General features: G+C 43.0%; 1 protein-coding gene across 5 annotated transcripts in view; it reads left to right on the top strand.

Moving 5' to 3' along the window:
* MGA (MAX dimerization protein MGA) overlaps window positions 1-16,915 on the top strand; it is a 112,731-nt gene that overhangs the window by 43,026 nt on the left and 52,790 nt on the right. For all 5 annotated transcript variants that reach the window (XM_089521905.1, XM_089521904.1, XM_089521901.1 and 2 more), the window contains 3 exons: window positions 1,289-1,343; window positions 4,603-5,099; window positions 16,174-16,477. In XM_089521905.1, coding sequence (XP_089378031.1) covers window positions 1,289-1,343; window positions 4,603-5,099; window positions 16,174-16,477 — 856 coding nt within the window. The remainder of the gene's footprint in view (window positions 1-1,288; window positions 1,344-4,602; window positions 5,100-16,173; window positions 16,478-16,915) is intronic.

The raw sequence follows: 16,915 nt of genomic DNA, 5'->3' as shown, positions 1-16,915 counted from the left end.
AAGGACTCTTGGATCCGTTATGGACTGAAAAGTGGCTAAAGGACAGAAAGTAAAAGACTAAATGGTCAGTTCTCACAGTGGAAAAATGTAAGCAGTGGGGGATCTGAGGAGTTCATGCTGTGATGGTTGTTGTTAGCAAGTTCACAAATGATCTGGAGTTCAGAATGTGTACAAGGTGGTGAAGTTTGCTCCAAATTATTTTGGGCAGTTGGAACAAAAACAAAATGCTAAGCACTCCAACAGGTTCATGGCAGACTTGAGGGAATGGACAATAAGCAGGTTCAAAGGAATGCTCAAGGTAAAAAGTCCTTGACACATATATGTTGGTTGGATCTGGTGCAGCAACAACTGAGAGGAAAATGTCAACTCAGTCATTAAGCAGTGGCTGTAAAAACTACAAATTCCATGTTGGGCATAATTAGAAAAGGAACCAAAAATAAAATGGCCAAGATGGTACTGCTCATATAATGGAGTTTGGAAATCATGTTGCCATTAGATCATTAAAGATATAATTTGTTAATGGTAGAATGTTGAGTAAAAACTTATAAATTTGTTATTTAATTTGTTAAATTGTCAAAATTACTTTGAAGTGGCCATTAACAAATTAAAACAATGAAAACCATTTGTTGTTGTTCAGAAATTGTGTCAGTTGTGTCTATGATTGAAATAATGAATTTTAACATCTGTACTGGCAATTGAGCGATTTTGGAATAATACACTTGTCCCTTCCGATTCTTGGGGGATCCATTCCGGACACCACCTCCCCCTGGTGAATCGGAAAAACCTTCAGTATTGAAGCCCCTTTGTTTTTAATGGCTGCACACTCCTGCATGTGGCCCTGAATGTGCACCGTGGGCACATGTGCCATTTTGTCCCTCTTGCCTTCCTGTTTGCGGAAATTCAAAACGGCGAACAGGAAGTCAGTGAATCTGGAGGGATGACTATTTCCAAATTCTGCTATATATAAATCTATATAATGAGAACATATGGAAAAAAAATACACCTGATAAAGTGATGACACAAGTGTGGGAAAGTGCTACCAGAATAATTAAGGGATTAGAACCTTAGTTATGAGAAAAGGTTACAAAAACTGGGTCTATTTTCCTTAGATAATGGTGAGTCTATATATTTGATTTGGAGTAGAAGATAGGAAACTGTGTTTTTCTTCATAATACAAGAATCTGGGTTCATAAACTAAAGTTGAATTATATGACATCTGAAACAGGTAAAAAGAAGTATGTATGTGCTTTGTACAGCATGTAGTAATTTTTCTTTGTTTCATTTCCAGGAGCACCATCCTGAGCTTCAGCCCATCAAAACAGAAGAGGATAAAGAGTCTGGAGGTAGAACTACTATCTTGAACTTAGTTTTTAGGTCCTTGGGTGGATACCTAATGTCGAATATGTAGAATTTGCAAGGAAGGACTTGATCATGACAAAGATTAATCTTTCTCTCTGATGAGTGAATTAGGAGGCTTTCACGGCTGGCATCCATAGTTTTTTGTGGGTTTTTCAGGCTGTGAGGCTGTGTTCTAGAAGAGTTTATTCCTGACGTTTCGTCAGCCGCTCTGGCTGAGATCTTCAGAGCATGCTGGCATGGAAGAGAGTGCGGTACATATACTGTTGGTTGAGAGGAGGTGATTTGCATGTTGATCTGCATATTTGTTCTGTTGTTGAATGGCAAAGCCTCAGGGTGTCTAATCAATTTCCCATTGTCTGCTGGGAACCCCCCCCCCCCCCCCCCAGTGGTTTTCAGTTGCATTTGCTGGGCATTGATTTTGGTATTTTCAGGACTGGTAGCCAAACTTTGTTTGCTTAAAAGTTTCTTTCCTGTTGCAGTTGTCCAGGTATTTATTTCTTTCTGGCGTTTAAGACATGGCATTATTGCCACCAATTCTTTCTCCAAGGAAAAGGCAAAGCAACCCTAGAGAGATAGTCATAGTACATGCATGAGAATTGTGTAGCCTGGAATATGTATACAGCCCCCAAAGGCCTCCTGTGTTCAAGGCACCAGGAAGCTCAATTCTATAAAACACCCCCAACACGTTGTGTTTTTTTTTTTTAAATCTTGGTTTATCAGAAAGGGGCAGGTGCAGCTCCCAAACTTCTGCAGTTGCCTCCCACCCTACAGCAAGAAAGACAACATTCTAGCGAGGAATTATATAAGATTAAACATGAGCATAGGTGAAGATCCCTGGGTTTATTTGGATGTAAATAGCTTACCTGGTCTATGTTGATTTCTTGTGATGACGTCCTAATAATTGATTTTGGGGGGGGGGGGGGGAATGCAGCTCAAGAAGAGCTGCTGTTTTGTTCTAAGTTTCTTTCATGTTCTGTTTCATTATTTACATTATTGTATACTTCTGTGGTTATTTTTTAAAACCATACTGTTTCAAAATAAAACATAGACATAGCATCAGAATAAAAGCAGTGAGGAAGAACTATAGCAGGTAGATCTTAATGAATATTTATTTATTTATGTCTATCCCACCTTTCTCCCCAAAATAGGATTCAAAGCGATACCAAAGCAAAAGAGCTTGGCAAAGAGCATTAGATTTCTGTGTGTCTTATTGTTGGTTTAATGTTCTAAACCTGTACCCAGTAGTGAGCTATTTACATCCAAATATGCCCAGGGATCTCTGTATGCTCGTTTTATTTCCCATATTCTCAGCTGCCATTGGTAGTCCCAGCATGGTTTGTTGAGAACATGGTGTATCCCGAGTTCTGATGGAGTGAAACGCAAGCTGAAATTTGAAATGTTTTGAGAAAGTTGAACATGGTACTTGGTTTCTTCTTCGTGTTCTCTGTGCCTCACATAAATGGTTTTGTGCCTGTGCAGACTGCCCTCATGGAACATTCCACAGCTGAGTAGTTTGGTGGGAATACCACACCCCCATCTACCTTACCGCTCATGCCTTGACTCACCAAGCTACCATCTCTGGAGTATTTTGTCTGCTGACAGAGGTAGTTTTCTTGAGCGTTACAGTGCTGAATACAGTAGCTTTCCCCTCATGATTCTGCTTCTCTTCTTTTTTCTTCCCAGCTTCTTTTGCTTTCTCCTTACATCTGAGGGAGAGAGAGAGATAGAAAGTTGCTCCCTTGTATTTGTTCTCTTCCCCCTCTCCCACTTCATTATTCTTGGTTATCTATTGATCTGTTCTTTGGCCTCTTCTTCCCTCTTTGAGCAATGTTCTTGTGGACAGAAAGTCTCTCTGATGCATATTTTGAATGTTTGTTCTGGTTGGGGAAGACCATATTGTACAGGGCTCAGCATCTTAAAGTCACTGCTCAGCATCTTAACCAAGTCATCTTCCCTGGCTACTAACCCTGTCTGCTTGGGGAATCAAAAGTGCACTACTTCATTGCAGTTGTTTTCTTTTCTGTTAAGAATGTAGGCTTAATTTTCTTGTGCAGCAGAACACAGTTTATGTAATTCTGTGCACCCACTAAACTGCAATTCTAATTCAGGTAGGTTTATGGATCTGTAGTAGTTTTCTTCACCACTGTTTGATATTAGGTTTATAAAAAGCTTTTTTGATTGAGATAATCTAGAACATTCAGTTAACAGTTAATTGAACCTTTATTTTTTCATTTTATAATATTGCAATAAAGTAGGATTCTCAAATCCTGTGGTTGAATCTAGCCATTCCGGGGTCTTATCTAGTCCTCTTGGTTTCTCCAGATTACCACATCCCCTTTTCAGTGATACTATCACTTTTGGTTTCTCTGCTTGTTTTATGGTTTTAGGTACTATTTTATATATGTTTTACCTCAGTGTGAAAAGACCTAATTAATGGTAGTAAGAACTATAAAATATACTGGTAGTTTTGATCTCACTCCCTTGTTTTTGGCCATGCTTATTATTAGAATGCAGGCCCTTAGTGAATCATGACTCTCAGGATGAAAGAAGTTCTCCACCATTAGGAAAAAAGTGTATTGTTAGCAGTAAAATTCTTTTAAAAAAAATAGACTCGCACAAGTTCTTAGTCAGCAAAAAAAGGCAGACTCACCAAAGCATTCGAAACAGAAGATCTTTTTTCAGATATAGGTCATTACAAAATTAAGCATAAGAAATGAGGTTTGCAAATTTAATATTCCTTTAAAGACACAGTTTGATGGCTGAGCTTTATGTCTTTCCCAGTGGGCCCACCCCCCACCACTTGCACTCCCTTCAGATCAGGATTCCTGTGGCCTCTTTGTGGGGAGAGTCATGTTCTGAAGCCTCTGTGAGCAATCTCCCATTTCTTTCCTTATCTGGAGAGAATTTTACACCAGCTAGAGCTCTTTCTTAGCCAGCAGTTTTTCTTGCCAAAGCTTTGTCTGCCATGACTTCATCTGAGAAACATCAATCCATCATGGTACCTGAAAATCCAACCACCCTGTATACGTTAATATGGATGTTCAGGAACTATGAAGAAACTGGAATACTTAGCTTTTTCCCCCCTACCAAGACCTTTTTCATGGCTGTGTTTTGAATTATAATGTTGCTCCAAGTTTTGTACACCTGGTTGCTTCTAAAGTTGCAATATTATTTGTTTTCATCCTCATTTAACTTAGTTTTCAACTTGACTTATTTATTAAACTTATTTCTATTCTTTCCCAGAGAAGAACTGCTGGTTTTCCTGTAGTGCTGAGGATCCAGCCATTTCTTACGTACATCATACCACTCCAGATGGAAGAACCAAGCTAGTTGAGATTGTCTCTGACTGCAGTTGGGAAGAGGATCGCAATGAGATCTTGAACACCTTATCACAGCACATCAAGAATAAGATGCCCAAGTCCCTCAAAGTAGGAAATTACATTATTGATCTAGAATGTGAAGGCAAAACCTGGGGTGAGAAGAACACCCCTATCTATACTTCCCGAGTGAAAATCTCCATGCGGTCCTGTGAAAACCAGAGTGAAAAGGACCAAATCACCATTTTAGAGACTTCTGATTTTTCATCATGCAAAAAGACAGAAAAAAACAAATCCTTAACACCTGGCATGTTACGGGAACAAAGAAAGAAAGGCTTGCCCTTCTATGCTGGCCTTTCTTCTGCAGGAAAACTTTTTGCCTACACATGCAAATCTGGTTTGGATCCATCAAGTTTAATTCAGGTAAGGTGCTTTGCTGTTGGTGTAAAGATCTCCCCTTTGTCCATGAATTTGTTTACCCCTGCAGTGATCTTTAAAATGTATACTGTTCTCCCCTAGTTCTCTTCCCCTGAGTTGGAGAAGAGAACTAGCATGAGTGTTAGCCCCTCCTTGGGATCTAGGAAAGCTGTTTCATGTTGATATTTCCAGAGGAAGAAGGCTCTCTTCCCTGAGGCCCCAGACAACTTCATAGAAAGTATGAGGACCCTGGCAAGCAACCATTTATAACAGCCCAGTGCTTTTAAAGAAAGATTTCTCTCCCTAATACATATCTGCCTGAGGATTGAGATCTGCTGGAGAGATCTTCTTTTGTGCCCTTTCAGTGGGAGTAATATTCAATGAGGAATGGGAGAGGCTGTTTCCACTGTAGCACCCAAGTTACAGAATATCCTCAGAGTCAGCCTGATGCCAAAATTTGTTTTGTTCCAGTGCAAGTTCAAAAGTGACTTTTAATTAAAGTCTTTGGAACCTGATGATTTCATGCAGAGCTGTGTACTTGCATGGTTTTAGACTTTTAAAATTATTCAACTCTTGAATTATTCAGCCATTTAATATGTATTTAAAATGTTTAAATTGTTTTTATTTTAAATTTTAAAACTGATTTTATTGCAAGCCACCCAGAGATCTTATGATATAGAGCAGAATATAAGTATTTTAATAAGATATAATACTAAAATAAAATAAATGTTGATGTGTAGAATGAGGTAAAGAAAATTTCTCCTTCATTTTTATTAATGCTTAAAAATAAATACTGATAGGGAGAGTGAGGAAAAGATTTTTCATTCAGTTGGTTCTTCTTCGTGGTCTTTACCAATCACACAGATGGGTTGTTCTGTGCCTGCGCAGTAAAGCTTGGAAACTTCTGGAATCACTAGGCAAAACTTAGTTTGCAACTTTTTGGTGGTAGCTCTGTTCATCCTTATATAGACCCTCCTATCAGTCCCATGCCTCCTCAGCACAAGCAGCTAGAGGGAACTGTTTGAGGAATTGCTATTCTCCAAACAACTCTGATCAGTTTGATTCTGGATTTTGACCTTGGATTGTATTGGCTACCATTTGGATTTTGTCTTGGTGATTGTCGAACATTGATTGAGCCTTGGCCTGCCTTACAATTTGTTTTTGTCTTATCGGATTGGATTTGGATTCTTTGACAATGGCCTCCCGCTCAACCTTGTTTAAGCAGTGTGGAGGAAAAATTCTTGGGCAGGACCCTCATGATTCTTGCCTTCTGTGCTTGGGGGAAGGACACAATGTTTCATCCTGCCCAATGTGGTAAGTTGGTGGCCCCCCGAAGCCCAAAAAAAATCGAGAATCATGCCTCAAGGCGGCTTTATATCAGGTTGGGGAGCCCATGCATTGGGACTCACAGTCAAAGACAAATGGTCCCACGAAGACTCAAACCTCCACATCAATGCGTTGGAAATGTTAGCAGTGGAAAAAGCTCTCAGAGCATTCCAAAGCCTGCTCTCCAACAAAGTGGTCCTCCTCCTGACAGACAACACCACGACCATGTACTACCTCAACAAACAGGGGGGTATGAGGTCGAAGACTCTTTTGGACATCACACTCAGAATATGGGACTGGTGCATACAACACAGAATACTGCTTCAGTGTGTCCACCTCCCAGGAGACAAAAACGAGCTGGCAGACCAGCTAAGCAGATCCCAGTCAACATGCCACGAATGGATGTTACACCCAGAAGTAACTGCCACTCTCTTTCAATGGTGGGGCACCCCGATAGTGGATCTGTTCGCCTCACCCAACAATGCTCAACTACAAACCTATTGCTCACGGATTCGTGCAGCTGGTTCCCTGGGGAACGCCTTCCCATTTCAATGGACAAACGGTCTCCTGTACCTGTTTCCCCCCCCCTTCCCGCTAATCACCAGGGTATTAGCAAAGATGTGGATGGATTCCACGAATGCCATTCTGATCACTCCACGGTGGCCCAGACAACCTTGGTTCGCCCCTTTGTTGCAACGAGCCCAAGAGCATCTCCGACTGGGCCACAGACCAGACTTGCTCTCGCTTCACGGCGGACAAGTTCACCACCCCGAGATGGAATCCCTCCAATTGGTGGCATGGAGGATTCGATCCTGAGATCACTACCATCCGGAGTGCAAGACATTATCAAAGCAGCACAAAGACCGTCTACACAGAGGTCTTATGCCTATAAATGGAACAAGTTCCTTAGCTTCCTACGAACCAGTGATGTTTCACCGTCTAACGTTTCCATCCCGGTAGTCCTGGACTTTCTTATGACATTGACTACCGCAGGCCTCTCTTTGAGTTCCATAAAGTCTTATTTGTCTGCTATCTCATCCCATTACTTATTGCAAGACAAACTGTCCTTGTTTAGGGACCCTCTCATAAAAAGGTTCCTCAAAGGACTCAACAACTTACATCCACCAGTTGCAGATCCTTCTCCACAATGGAGCCTGGATACCGTTTTGGCAATTCTGATGTCCAAATTATTTGAACCCTTAGCTACCACAGATCTGAGACTCCTGACATGGAAAACGGCCTTCCTGGTAGCGATCACGTCAGCCCGTCGGGCCGGTGAACTGTGTGCACTCAGAATGGACCAGCCCTTCCTGCGTTTTCACAGAGACAAGGTCGTTCTCCGGACAGACATTTCATTCTTACCGAAGGTGGTGTCTGCTTTCCATGTTAACCAGGACATTGTTTTGCCAACCTTAGCCCCTAACCCGACCACGGACTCAGAGCGCCAGCTTCATTCCCTGGATGTTCGCAGGGCACTGGCGTTTTATCTAGACAGAACTGCTGCCACCAGACGGTCGGAGAGACTTTTTGTATGCTACTCCGAGGCCAGGAGGGGACTGCCGGTTTCACTGCAGAGGTTTTCCAAGTGGGTTGCCAGTACCATTCACCTCTGCTACGAACTGGCAAAGAAGCCCCTACCAGGACGGGTTAGAGCCCATGTAACTAGGGCGGTAGCAGCATCCTCAGCCTTTTTAGCTGGGATCCCGCTCGAGGATGTGTGTAAGGCTGCTGTTTGGTCACAACCAATGACATTCATTAAACACTATAGGCTGGACGCCAGGGCCAGGCAAGATGCAGCCTTTGGGAGGGCAGTGTTACTTTCTGCCATACATTGAGTATTTTACACTGGAAAAAAATAACACAGTTGTTTGGTTTACATACTTTATTCTCTGTTTGATTTTTCATGATTGACACTCCCTCCTCCTCTGACTATAGCTCGCTAGTCTAACCCATTTGTGTGATTCGCAGAGACCACGAAGAAGGACAGGTTACTCACCTGTAACTGTGTTTCTTCGAGTGGTCATCTGCGAATTCACACAAACCCACCCATCCATCCCCTCAGTGTCTGCTCATTTGATAACGCTTGCTGCCGCGCTGTCTGCGGCTCATTCGGAACTGAAGGAGAGCGGGCCGGTAGGGGTCTTATATACGGATGGGCGGGGCTACCGCCAAAAAGTTGCAAGAGGCTGCAGAAAGTTACATGACTTTCTGCCTGGAGATTCTAGAAGTTTCCGAGTTTGCTGCGCATGCGCAGAAATAACCCATTTGTGTGAATTCGCAGATGACCACTTGAAGAAACACAATTAGAGGTGAGTAACCTGTCCTTCCATTCTATTAGTTCTGGAGTCCTTTTTTGTTTCCAATATCTGGCATAAACCATGCGTGCAGCCGTTATTAGATACAATATCATACTGGTTTGTGTTTTATCTAGTTTTTTCTGCGGTATATTTATCATATTAAGTAAGAATATTTCTGGAGATAATGGTATTTTTATTTCCATTATTTCTTGTATTTCTTTATGTATTTGCTTCCAAAAGTTTTTTATTTCTTCACACTGCCACCATACATGATACATTGTTCCCCACTTCTCTCTGCACTTCCAGCAATGTCCGTCTATATTTTTTTTCATTTTTGCCAGTCTAGAGGGAGTCAGGTACCATCTGTATATGATTTTATAATAATTTTCTTTCAAAGTATTTCCTTTTGTAAATTTTTGAGTATTCTTCCAAGATCTTTCCCATATTTCTAAAGGAATTGTTTTCCCTATGTTTTTCATCCAGTTTACCATAGAAACCTTAATCGTTTCTTCTTCCTGATCTAATTCTAGCAACATTTTATAGATTTTTCTAATTATACCTTTTTCCTTGCCCATTATGATTTTGTCAAATTCTGTTTTCTCCATTTCTATACCCTTCTCTTTTATATCTTTCTTTATTTCTGTTTTTAGTTGTTCATATTTTAACCAATTAAACTTTTCCCCTTCTCTTTCTAGATTTTCCTTATTTTTTATTTCTGTCTTTCCATTTATATTTACCACACAATCTTCATGTTTTATCCATTTATGATTCCTGTGGTATTCTCCTTTATGAAAGGCCTCTTGTGGCGAGGACCATTTTGGGAATTTAGTATAAAGGAAATTCTTATATTTTTTCCAGATTTTAAGTATTCCCTTCCTGATACTATGTGTATTAAATCTCGCATCTTTGTGGTCGTATATTAGAAAGGCGTGCCACCCTGCAGTCATACCCACTGCTTATATTTCTAGTTGTTTCTTATTTTCTAGAAGTATCCATTCTTTGGCCCATATAAGTGCACAGGCGTTTTTCCTTAAATATTTTGATCTCCTGTGGGTGGTCTTCCATAAAAAAATTTTTTTGCTAGTTAATTTCCAAAACTAAGTCCCTCACTCTGGTTCTTACGAATTGTATTATAATGTCTCTAGGAAGTTTTCTATTGGTTGCAATCCAATAATTTTGCCTGTATAATTTGTCTACCTCTAAATCTAGTTGTTCTGGTACCCAGTCTATGTAGTATGCTAATGCCGGGATCAGCCGAGTATTTAGGTTTTCATTTTATTGTTCCGGGATTCCCTGAATTTTCAAGGTTTTTTCTTTGTTTTTTAATTCTGTTAAGATTTTAAATTTCTCCTCTAACATTTGTGTCTCTTCTATCTGTTCTATCTTCTCTTCTATTCTGGATGTTTTCCCTTCTGTTTCTAAGTTGTTTTTTTTTCCTTTATCTCCTGTGCCATACAACTTAAACTCTCTTTTAATTCCTTTATTTCTTTCTGTATTTCTATTTTTATCTCCTCTTTCCATTCTTTAATTTCTTGCCTGATTTCTGCCCTAATTTCGGTTCTAATATCTGTTCTTAGTTTTTTAATTTCTTCCAGAATAATACTGTTTGAGTTATTGATATTCTGGGACTCTGTTTCGGCAATAGTTTCCCCTGTTGTTTTCCCTTCTGCTTTTTGTGGAGGGTTTTGTTGTTGATCTTCCATGTTCTTATTACTTTCTTGACAGCCTCTTATATTTGTAAACTTATAATTTCAGTCCAATACTCAAAGTATATTAAGTATTACTTTTCGATAATTATTAACTTTAACAAATTTTCCTCTGGCTCTTTCATTCAGTCTCTAATTCTCCCTGGTTCTCCTCCCCCCCCGATTCTTCACCTTCTTTTCTCTGGAATAGAATTAAAAAGGTGGGCGTCACTTTTGCCCTTAGGCCTTAATAGTGTAAGGATTTCCCCCTTTATATTGTTAACTTTAATGCTATTTCCTTCTCTTATTTCTCACTATCAGGAGACTTGCAAGGTTAATTGTACAAATATATTCTTAACCGATTGCTCTTCTCTTACTTAAGGATTTTCTACACATTTTAAGTTTGATTATTTGAAACCAAAAAATATTCCAAAGATAAAATTAAAAATAATAATATTGAAAAATAGATTTCTGACAGTCTTGCTGTTGTATTTTGACCCTTGCTCAACCTTACTTTACTGAATTGGAAAGTTATTCCCAATTCAGATTTGTTTCGCCATTCACCTGTTGCGGCAAGAGCAGGCAATGCCTGCTTATCCCCTCCCCCTTTTATTTTTCTTTTATCTCTTAACTCCCCCTTCTTTATACAAACAGTATTTCTAAGTAGTACATATACTCTCAATAGTCTCTAACCACTATTACCACACTTGCGTGGAGTATAAAGTGGTATTGTCCGAAATTGTACTTTGCCTCTCTCCTCCGCTGCCGTGGCGGCTTGGGGCCGGTGTTCCTAGGCCTTTTGAAAGGGCCCTGGGCGTGCCTTGGCTCCGCTGCTGCTGCTTCTGGATGGGAGGGGGGATGTTCCTAGGGCTGGCTTGCCCCAAACGCTCGCCTCTCTCCTCTGCTGCCGCTGCAGCTTGGGGCCGGTGTTCCTGGGCCTTTTGAAAGGGCCCTGGGCGTGCCTTGGCTCTGCTGCTGCTGCTTCTGGATGGGAGGGGGGATGTTCCTAGCGCTGGCTTGCCCCAAACGCTCGCCTCTCTCCTCCGCTGCCACCGCGGCTTGGGGCCGGTGTTCCTGGGCCTTTTGAAAGGGCCCTGGGCGTGCCTTGGCTCCGCTGCTGCTGCTGCTGCTTCTGGATGGGAGGGGGGATGTTCCTAGGGCTGGCTCGCCCCAAACGCTCGCCTCTCTCCTCCGCTGCCGCCGCCGAGGACACCCCTTGTTTGAGGAGTACCCAGACTTGGTGTACGACGAGGAAACTGGCTGCTATTATTTGCCAGTCGATATCAAGAAACTCCACAAAGATTCCACTGGTAGGCGTACTTTCCCTTCACCAGCCCAGCGTACAACAACCTCGGCTATAACCCAAAGCACTACAGCTCGGACAACCTTCAGCAAACCTCCACCGGTTCCAGTTCATCAGGAGTCTTTACGGGATCAACCCCTCCCTCGGGATCCCATCAGATACATCTCCAGGATCTTCCCATTTATCGTCCCCTTCTGGGGGTTTGGTGAGAGCACCTCCTTGCCCTGCATTGGTGTTGCACGAAAGCACCTCCTCCACCGACAACGTGAAATCTTTTGCAGAGCAAATTATTAGGATGTCTAATGCTTTCGGGATTGAGGTCAACCATACCGAGGAAGATTCCTTAGATCCCATTGAGCAAAGAATCCGTGGGAAGGATCCTGCGTCCATTGCCTTCCTACCCTCAGTGCAAAAGATTGCTCAACGGTCGTGACAGACTGGCTACCATCCCATCAACATCCAGGAAAATCGAGAACTTATACTGAATCACTCCATCCTCAGCTTCCTGGCTCTTCGAATGCCCCAGGCCGAATACGGCTATCGTGGAAAGGGCTCAACAGTCCTTCATACCAAAGACATCCTCATTACCAACCGATACAGAGGGTAAAAAGATTGACAGGATGGCCAAAAGATTTTATGCGGCTGCTGTTCTTGGCCTTAAAGTCGTGAATTATTCTGCATGTATGAGGGCTTACCAGCAACATTTGTGGGAAAGGATGCTGCCCTGATGGATGATCTGCCGGACAAATGGCTCCTGGACCCCGCCCTCCATGCCCAAGCTCATGCCTTGGGGACCCAACAGATCAACTCAGCCCAGCATTCAGCTGACTGCGCAGCCAAGGTTTTGTCGGGTTCAATCGCTTTCAGCGGCCATGCTTGGCTCCGGTCCTCCGACTTAACTCTGCAAGCCCGGACGCTAATTGAGGACATGCCATTCGACGATTCTGGATTGTTCAGCAAAGACACAAGATGAGAATGGCCACAAGAAGGCATGGTATGTCTTCTGCTACCTACCAAGGTGCTTCTAGATGACAGTATGGTGGCCAGTGCCCTAGCTATCCTCTGTCCCAATACTGTTCCTTCCAACAACAGAAACGTCAGTATCCCATCCAGGACCAAGGCCAGTAGAGATACCTATCCCAGTCTTCTTCTTCGTCTGGCCACCGCCAGCCTCCCCAGACACGGTACCAACAAAGTTTCCGCAAAAAGGACTCGGAACAGGGAAAGAAGTGAATGTGAAGGGATGACGTGCACTCTGTTTTGACTCCCTTTGAGGATAGATTAGGCCCTTTTTCAAATTCATGAGCCATGGTGATTTCTGACACTTTGATCTTCAGCATCGTCTGTAGGGGCTATGCCCTAGAGGTCGAAGACCTGCCGCCCACCGGAGCTATAATTTCCACCTCTCCCTCAGACACTCTACTCGATAAAGTGTGCTTTCTGTTACAAAAAAGTGCTATCGAGTCTGTCAACCCTGCTCGAACTTGTAGCTGTTTCTTATCCCTCCCCCCTTTTTTTTTTTGGTACCGGAAGCGGATGGAAGGTTTCGACCTATTTTGGACTTATATCACTTAAACTTGTAAATGTGTTATCGTCGCTTCTGTATGGTAACTCTCTCTTCTATCTTGCCATTGCTATAGAAAGGCCAATGGTTTGCTACCCTCAACCTCAAGGACGCTTATTTTCACATTGAAATCATTAAGACCACAGAAAGTTCTTGGCATTCACTGTAGGTTCTGATGCTTTTCCTGCCCTTCAGCATCTCCATGGCACCAAGCGTCTTCGCCAAATGCATGGTTCTGGTAGCGGCTTACCTTTGACAGTGAGGCATTGTTGTCTTTCCATACCTCGACGATTGGCTCTTCGTGGTTCCATCATGAGAGGAGTCATCCAACAACATCGATTTTGCCCTGTCTTTGCTGGACTCTCTAGGTTTACTGATCAACTTAGAAAAATCCCACCTCATACAGGTTCTAGGCTCTCTCCAAGGATGTTTAAGACTGTCTGACCCACAGAAGGATCACATTCTGTACCACTCAGGTGACCCTGGGACATATGGCCTCAACCACCTATGTTACCCCTGAATGCACGTCTGAGAATGCGCCCCTTTCAGGCCTGGTTTCTCTCAATGTTCAATCCTGCAGCCAACCATCCCGGCAAGTGGCTATCGGTACCGAGACCAGTTACCAGGACCCTTCAATGGTGGCTCGATCCCGACAATGTCTGTGTGGGAATGCCGTTTCTGCCTCCTCAACCTCAGGCAACCCTGACTATACATGCCTCCCTGGAAGGATGGGGGGCTCACACTTCAAACCTAATGATAAGGAACAAGTGGTCTCCCATTGAGAGGATTTTCCATATCAGTGTTCTGGAAATGCTTGCAGTAGAGAAGGCTCTCAAAGCCTTTGAGATCTTGCTCTCGGGACAGACGGTCCTCCTGATGACAGATAACACAACGGTAATGTACAGTGGCGCCTCCGCATACGCGGTCTTTTTATAGGCGGCTTTGAGCATAAGCGCTCAAAGCTGCCGGTGCAGAAGGGGCAGCGCGTTCCATTCAATTGAATGGGTGCACGCACCCGTTGCGCCTCCCGCGCCACCGCGCACGAGCCCCATTGGAAACAATGGGGCTCGAGCATAGGCGGATTTTTTTATACGCGGAGGGATCCGGAATGGATCCCCCGCGTATAATAAGGTTCCACTGTATTACACAAACAAGGAAGAACCTGGTTCCCAGACCTATTAAAGATCATGCTTTGCATTTGGGACTGGAATATGGTTGCAATCAATCCATCTCCCAGGGGATCAAAACCACTTGCAGATCAGCCTAGCAGTTCCACAGGCCCTGCCACGAGTGGCAACTTCATCCCACCACGGTGTGGAGCCTTTTCTCCAAATGGAGAATGCCCGACATCAACCTCTCAACAACCAGTACCAACGGTTCTGCCCAAGGACTCGGTCCACAAATTCCTGAGGAGATGTGTTCCTGTTCCAGTGGTCAGGAAAGTTCTTATATTCCTTTCCCTCCCTTCCCTCTCATCATGAGAGGGCCCTTCTTCTTACTCTGATTAGGTCCAATGGAGCTGGCCTGCCCTTCTCTCCCTCTGGATGGTGGATGTTCTTGTGGTCCACTTGGACTCCTAGAACCCTTTCACATGTGGTCTCATTCAGCCAGGTGTCCCCCATCCTATATCCATGTGTTTCATTTTTCTGCCCTCTTCTTAGTTTGTTATAGAAGTATTGAAGCCAGAAGAGCCCATAGCATGCCGTGGAACAAGTAATGGGGTGTATGTTGCTGGTGCACGCGTGCCACAAACCCGAGCCCCATTACTTCCTATGGGGCTTTGGCATACGCTGATTTTCCCTTACACTGAGGGATCCGGAATGGATCCCCGTGTAAGGGGAGGACGCATGGTGTAGTGTCTAGATCAAGGGAAGTAATAGTGCCACTATATTCTGCTTTGGTCAGGTCCGACCTGGAATACTGTGTCCAGTTCTGGACTCCACAGTTCAAAAAGGATGTTGAGAAATTGGAGTGTGTCCAGAAGAGGGTGACTAAAATGGTGAAGGGTCTGGAAACCATGTCCTATGAGGAGTGACTTAGGAAGCTAGGGATATTTAGTCTGGAGAAGAGATGGTTAAGAGGTGATATGATGGCCCTGTTTAAATATTTGAACGGATGTCATATTGAGAAGGGAGCAAGCATGTTTTCTGCTGCACCAGAGAATAGGACCCGGAAGAATGGATGCAAGCTACGGGAATAGAGATTTGACCTCAACATTAGGAGGAACTTCCTGACAGTAAGGGCTGTTCAACAGTGGAACACACTCCCTCTGAGCGTAGCGGAGTCTCCTTGGAGGTCTTTAAACAGAGGCTGGATGGCCATCTGTCGGGGATACTTTGATTGTGAGTTCATTAAGAAAAAGAGCCCTCCCTCTAGTCCATCTGCCTTGGTCCAGGCCCCAGAGACAGAGAAGAACTGCTGGACCTGAGCCCCTTCTGCCCCCCCCCCCCCCCAATTCCCTTCTCCTTTTGTGTCGTGTCTTTTTAGATTTTAAGCCTGAGGGCAGGGAACCGTCTATTATCCCCTCTGTTTTAAGCCGCCCGGATTCCCAGTGATTGAGCGGCATATAAATAAATCCTATTATTATTTATGCATGGCAGGGGGTTTGACTGGATGGCCCTTGTGTTCTCTTCCAACTCTATGATCCCATGATTCCCAAGAATCTTGAAAACTTTTTCCCTCAAGAAGCAGATACCCAATGTTGCCTGGCAAACTAGTTTTGAAACCAAAGGTAATTCAAAATGTAACTTGGGGCATGGGGGTCAGGTATTAAAAGAAAAAACTAAAACATTCATTTGTGTAAAACTAAGTCTGTTGTGTAAATATGATTAACAGTTTGGATCCCAGACACCATCAAAAAGGCAGAATTGCCAAGTTAACAGCATTTGTATTCTTTTTATTTCAGGTTAATGGTAAGAACTACCCACAGGCCAAACTGCTTTTGGGACAGATAGGAGCATTACATCCAGCTAGTCGACTTGCTGCTTATCTCACAGGCAGATTGCGCCCAGCAATGCTTGATCTCTCAACAATCAGTACGGTAATATCCAAGATGGCTTCCAGTACTAAGGTTGCTACTTCTGAATCACAGTCAGCTGAGATACCTGCATCAGAAACTTTGAAAACGATATTTTTAGATAACTCTACATTGAAGTCTACGTTAACACCACCAAATGCTAAAGCTAATGCCTCAGCACAGAGACAAATAGGTAGGTCGTAACCTTGTGTGTGTTATGTGCCTTCAAGTTGCCTGTTGACCTAATGACAACCCCATGTATTTCATAGGTTTTTCTTAGGGAAGGAATACTTAGAGGTGGTTTTGCCACTTCCTTCCTCTGAAATGTAGCCTACATCACCTGGTATTAGTTGGCTGTTTCCCATCCAAGTACCAACCAGGACTGCCCCTGCTTAGCTGTGGTATTAGCAATAATAATAATAATAATAATAATATTTATTTGTATTCCCCTTTTTCACAAAGGAATCAAAGCGGATTCCAACAGTCTAAATAAACTATCAAACAATTAAAAATTACAATTTAAAAACCCCAAAACCCCAACCTTCCCCCATCATAAAAACAGTGATCAACCCATAAAAAGAGATTAAACATCAAAAAATTTAAAACTCCAATAGGAATACACTGAAATTTC

Source organism: Sceloporus occidentalis, unplaced genomic scaffold (genome assembly GCF_023333645.1).
Source record: "Sceloporus occidentalis isolate IW3139 unplaced genomic scaffold, rSceOcc1.0.p SCAF_4, whole genome shotgun sequence".
NCBI lineage: Eukaryota > Metazoa > Chordata > Lepidosauria > Squamata > Phrynosomatidae > Sceloporus > Sceloporus occidentalis.
This window is presented reverse-complemented; position numbering and strand designations above follow the sequence as displayed.